This window comes from Pygoscelis adeliae, unplaced genomic scaffold (assembly GCF_000699105.1).
Source record: "Pygoscelis adeliae isolate BGI_AS28 unplaced genomic scaffold, ASM69910v1 Scaffold60, whole genome shotgun sequence".
Classification (NCBI taxonomy): Eukaryota; Metazoa; Chordata; class Aves; order Sphenisciformes; family Spheniscidae; genus Pygoscelis; species Pygoscelis adeliae.
In genome coordinates, this window is record NW_008823954.1 from 1045320 (window position 1) to 1051161 (window position 5842).

Below are 5842 nucleotides of genomic sequence, written 5' to 3' on the forward strand. Positions count from 1 at the left end.
GTATGGGGCTGTGTTTTGGATTTGTGCTGGAAACAGTGTTGATAACCCAGGGATGTTTTCGTTACTGCTGAGCAGTGCTGACAGAGTCAAGGCCTCTTCTGCTTCTCACCCCACCCCACCAGCGAGCAGGCTGGGGGTGCACGAGAAGCTGGGAGGGGACACAGCCGGGACAGCTGACCCCAACTGACCCAAGGGATATCCCACACCATGTGATGTCATGCTCAGCATATACAGCTGGGGGAAGAAGGAGGAAGGGGGGGAATGTTCAGAGCGATGGCGTTTGTCTTCCCAAGTCACCGTGACGCGTGATGGAGCCTCGCTTTCCTGGAGATGGCTGAACACCTGCCTGCCGATGGGAAGTAGTGGATGAATTCCTTGTTTTGCTTTGCTTGTGCACACGGCTTTTGCTTTACCTATTAAACTGCCTTTATCTCAGCCCATGAGTTGTCTCACTTTTACCCTTCCGATTCTCTCACCCATCCCACCAGGGGAAGGGTGAGCGAGCGAGCGGCTGTGTGGTGCTTGGTTGCCAGCTGGGGTTAAACCATGACAGAAGTTAACATTCTTTTTCTGCATATGAACAACTGCTCTGCAGTTAGCCCTGAGAGATGGCTTTTTTGCTGGGCTTTTTTTTGTTGTGCTTTACATGAATGTATCTTGAGTATTCCCTGCTATTTCTCAATCTTGCTATGCCAGGATAAGTTTTGTTAGTCTGGTGCTTAGTGAGAGTTTTAGCAAACTTAGCCCAAGCTGATGCAAGAGCTAAACCTTAACTGGCTAGTCTAAATATAGTATCAAGATGCTTCCAAAAGTTACACTGCTTTTTAAAGATTGTACTGTAGACCTACTTTTAATACTGAATGTTGAGTAAAGACCAGCCAAGATTACCAGAGTTCATGTTAGACTTTACAAGATCCTCCCTCTATTAATGTGATCTTCAGACATGTATGTAAATATGCTGTTTATCAACACTTGCATTGAATTTTGGTTGTGATTAGGGAAGGTTGGAAGGCTTTTCAGGTGTAGGTTATCTGCAATTGCAATGGCTCATGTGCAAGTGGGCTTTATAAAGCAGCTTTTTCAGGGTGGGTGTTGTGATGCATTTTCTGCAATTAAAAATGAAGAACACCAGAAGAGGGACAATAGACTAGAAGAAAACTTGGAATACCCTTTCAAGGCTAGTGGTATTCCTGTAAGATTGTATTTTGTCTTTTGTGACAAACTGGATGGAATTTGAAAATGGATTAATTTATGCCTATAATAGGTCATAATTTTGTTTGAAGGAGCAGGTCAGCTAAACTACAGTATAGGGGAAGAGGATGTACTTCCAGGGAAGTGGTTGAGTCACCATCCCTGGAAGTATTTAAAAGACGGGTAGATGAGGCGCTTAGGGACATGGTTTAGTGGGCATGGTGGTGTTGGGCTGATGGTTGGACTCGATGATCTTGGAGGTCTCTTCCAACCTTAATAATGATTCTAAGTGCTTCTCCCTCCCATGTAGCTGGGAATACACCACATTATTAGCACTGTTTCTGAAGTTACAGGCTTAGCTAACCATACAGTGACAATTACAAATTAACTGACTATACTGTTATTCATGAGCAGACTTAAAATAATTTTTGCATCGTGCTGCCCAATAAAAAAGGGAGAAACACGCTCTGGGGACCGTGTTGTCTAACTGGGAGTGTTAATTTGGTTTTGCTTGATTTATTAAGAATTTCTGATGATGATTTTCAAAGGAAACAGCTTACAGTACAAAACATGAAACTATGACAAAAAACATGAGTTTATTTTAATGACTTAAGTTGTCAGTGCTAGCATCCGTAATTCACATACAAATCCTTCTGCATACAAATAAAACCTAAGTTTGTGTTCCAAACTGCAACCTTGAGAAGAACTCAGTGTACACCAGTTAACACCTTTCATATCATCTAGAAAAGGATGAAAGTGTGGGGAAGAAAGCAAAGGTGTTTGATAAACTTCTACAGAAAGTCCATTAGCTAAACCTATTTGCTTTATGTTACATCTAGATGAGAAAAGCAGTCTCACAAAAGTGTAATATTAGACAAGACTCTACAAACTAATGTGAACAAGATATTTATGGTCTCACATCACAGATTTCGGATTTGTTGTGGGGTTTTGTTTTTTTTTTTTATTCCAGACACATCTCTACAACTAGTATCATTGCTTAGCCAGGCCTTGCCAATACCTTTGGAAGAAACAATGTTTACCTCTTGCCAGAATTACTGATTTGTTCTGTTTCACAGGAAAAGTAGGATGACCACTTTTGCAGTCTCTCCATTTCAGTTAACCTCTTAATTTTTCTTTTTTACTTTGTCTTCCTTTTTTTTTTAATTCACGTTTACTTGACACCCTCATGTAACAAATGTAATGCGGGAACATGAACAAAAGAGATCACCAACTGACTGAGAAGTATGCGTGCATACAGCTGCCAACTGCTCAAGTTCAAAGGTGACAAAATATTATTGGCCAAGCTAAACTTTTGTTAGCTTTAATGTCCTGGAAGCTCTGGTCTGCATAAGAGTTCCAGGGATTCATTTAGGAAAATACTTGTAACAAGGACACGCATACAACTGTGTTTCCCAGCCAGCTCAGCTCAGACTATGTGGTAAATGAAGTACAGCATTGCTGGAAGTTAACTGGCTTTTAGATAGATCTTCAATCTCATCAGCGTAAAAAGTCACTTGTTGTTTACTTCCACATGCGTAGGAGGAGGAAAAAACGTCCAACTGGGAAACATGTCTCAATTCTCCTCTTGAAAGTGGCTCAGCTGCGCAAGAGTTTTGTTTTGGTTATGAGAAATGGACACACCCAAGAATCCAGGCAGACAAAGCTTGTTTATCAGGTACATGAAGGTATGTTTCTGTACAAACCTGCATTTCTGAGGAGGCACAGCTACCTCCCTAATGGAAGCACAGTTACATCACTAAATATCTCGATTGCATAAGGTGCTCAAGAAAGTTAATTCGAATTAGCTAAAGGTGAACACATAAGATTATGTAAGGCATATCACACTTACATGAAGACATTTTAATCCAAAGTAAAAACCTGTCCACACGGGCTAACTATTCCACTTTAACAGCAAATTCAAATTAGTTTTAGAGCTTGCCTACATGAAGACAAGAGGAAAATTAGTATCTACTCACAGGCCTTCTTCTTTGATTATTTCCAATAGGACTGCCGGTGTTGTCTTAGACTTCCGCTTCTCATCAACTGGAAAACAGAAGAATCAAACTTTTAGATTATTCTGATTTTTAGCACTCATTTTCAACTCTTCACCCTTCCTATTCTGAACATACCCTAGAAGAGCATGTTTCTTCTTCCTCGTAAAGGATAGACATTCCCTACTTCTGCAGCAATTCCAGAAAGCATCTCCTTATTTTCACTTGCTAGGTAAGGCTACTTCCTTTTTTTATTCTTCCCCAGACTAGCAGGTTCTGTTGGGCACCAGAATAACTGCAGTTACCAATTCCTAACCTGACAGTTGTGACATGAACTGAAGGTAGGTTCACCTTAGGTTAGAGACTAGAACTGGGCCCGACTAACCACTCTCAAAATTGTACCTTGGACTCCAGACTAGCACCCCTAGCAGAGCAATATCTTACAGTTAATCTGCAAACAGCTAAGCCTTAGCAAAACAGTCTTTTCCTGCACTGAAAGCTCCTCAACAGCAATATGGTACTAATTTCTCAACCACATATTTCTGACAACCTGGCTGATGATCTCCCTCTAGTTCTTAATAACACTTTAGCCACAGTGCTCAAATGCTTGGTGGTTCTGTGACTTTTGATTGGGAGATAGAGCATTAGAACAACAAACTTTACATCCAGATTGCATTATTGTAAATATCGGACATTCCTACCCCCAGTTCTAACCCTGACTTTTCCCTTTAAACCTTTCTCAGGAATAACTCTAGACTAATTTTTCATGATATTGCCCCTGCGTTCTGAAGTGTTCTCAGCAGCCAAAAGCAACAACACACAAATGTAATCCTGTGTAATCTCACATCTTTATTTTTCTTTTTGGTCTTAGATAACCATTTAAAAGCCATGTCTGGCCACACATTACACAGACTTCTCAGCTAATTAAAAGGTTGCCCAATACTTTCAAAAGGGAGAATTACCTTCAGCTGGAAAAATGGTGTTAGCAATTAAATTGTGTTAGTGTTACACAAGTAAGATTCCTGTTCATGCAAGATAGGTCCCCCTAGAACCACCCTTACAAGTGCCCAAGCCAAGGTGAACAGAAACACCATTGTACAAAGAAACTAGAGTTTGACACTTACCCTGAAGTCTAAGCCTAGCTGTATCCAAAGGAAAAAATACAGTCATTGCAGTCATACTGCCCTGAAAAACAAAATAAACTGGCTATATAGTATATCAGTTGCTTGTACAGATGCCTGCCAGACTCTGTAGCCCTTCACTTCTCACCCAGAAACCAGTGTACTGAATAAGTTTAAAAAGGGGATAAACTCCATACATAACAATGTCTTTTTGAAGTGTTTTTTGGTCCCATACTTACAAAACAAGATTTTTCTCTTGTATTAGATCAAGCTAAAATTAAAACCATTAGAAGCTTTTTGCCCAAAGAGAAAGTTTTTGAAGTCTGAGAACTGATAAAGTAGGTATCAAGAGACAAACGTATTGCACTTTCTCTACCTCCCATTAGCCTCAGCACCCAATTTCTGGTTTAAAAAAAAAAAAGGAAGAATACAACACAAGCAACCGTTGTGTTACAATAACCTTGTTTTGACTTAAGAAAAAAAACCAAAAAACTTTTGTTCATTAAAAACTGATAGTACAAGTTTTTCAGGACTTAATCTAGCATTGTACTAAATTCCAATTTAGGCAATAAAGATCTGCCTACCAAGACACCCCCTGTGGCATGAATTACATATGATGAATTAAATCTTGACCTAGATGTCACCAGATTAACTTCCTGTGAATCAATCCCTCTCTTCACTTCCTGTGTGATCCAACCATTAAAGTCTCTAAATGGAAAAGCCAGCAGCCACTCTCCTTTACAACAGGCTTAAATACTGTATTTGCAAATGCCCTTATCAAGCAGCTGTTCCCCCTCTCTCCACCACCATTCAGCTTCTTCATTCTTTAGTACTCTAGCATTAATATTGCACAGCTTTTGGAAGAGATATCTGACTTGAAAAGACCCTGGCTTGGTGTAAACCTGTTAACACTCTACGGTAGTATTAATCGCATCAAGCGGCTGCTAAAGCTGTGGCACTCTTGCATTAGTAGCCATGCAAACCGTTTAAATGGTGGGAAGGTCTGGGATTCCACAAGTCACACAAGCACTGTGTTTAAAGCACGCTACCAGTCTGACTTGAACTTTTCTAGAGCTATGTTATACCACACATTTAAGTGAGCTTTGCCTCTGGAAACACTCCAGCTCCTGATCAGGCTGCTTGGACCAATCTCTACAACCAGCAACAGAGGATTATTTTTCAGGTGGTGTTTCCTCACTAAGACAACTCTTGGTTGAAGTCTTAACAAGACTTAAGTTTCTCCAGTTTTCATAACACCAGGTAGCAGGTGAAAGGAAACACTTGGCCATAATTACCTGGTTATTTTAACCCATTTAGTTTGGGCTCTAGCCAAAAGGGTCGGTTCTGCTCTCCCACCTACTTGTCCGGTGTCTGCTCATTCTCAGTACCTACTGTGTACACAGCTGGACAGCAAGTAGGATTAATGAACCCATCTGACACTGAAAATTTACATAAAATGAATTTCAGTTAGAAGGCTAGTACCAGCACAAAAAGAAGTGCCAGAAAGAGCCAAAATATACCTCCTAATGACAGCTGCAT

At 40.4% G+C, this 5842-nt stretch overlaps 1 protein-coding gene across 1 annotated transcript in view; it reads right to left on the reverse strand.

Moving 5' to 3' along the window:
* The window catches only part of SLC25A17 (solute carrier family 25 (mitochondrial carrier; peroxisomal membrane protein, 34kDa), member 17), a 17202-nt gene extending 12841 nt beyond the window's left edge, over positions 1-4361 (reverse strand). Inside the window, exons 1-2 of the mRNA XM_009321839.1 lie at positions 4307-4361; positions 3168-3234 (exon numbers count right to left, since the gene is read on the reverse strand). Of these exons, the coding sequence (XP_009320114.1) occupies positions 3168-3234; positions 4307-4361 (122 nt within the window). The remainder of the gene's footprint in view (positions 1-3167; positions 3235-4306) is intronic.
* Between the last annotated feature and the right edge of the window lie 1481 nt (positions 4362-5842).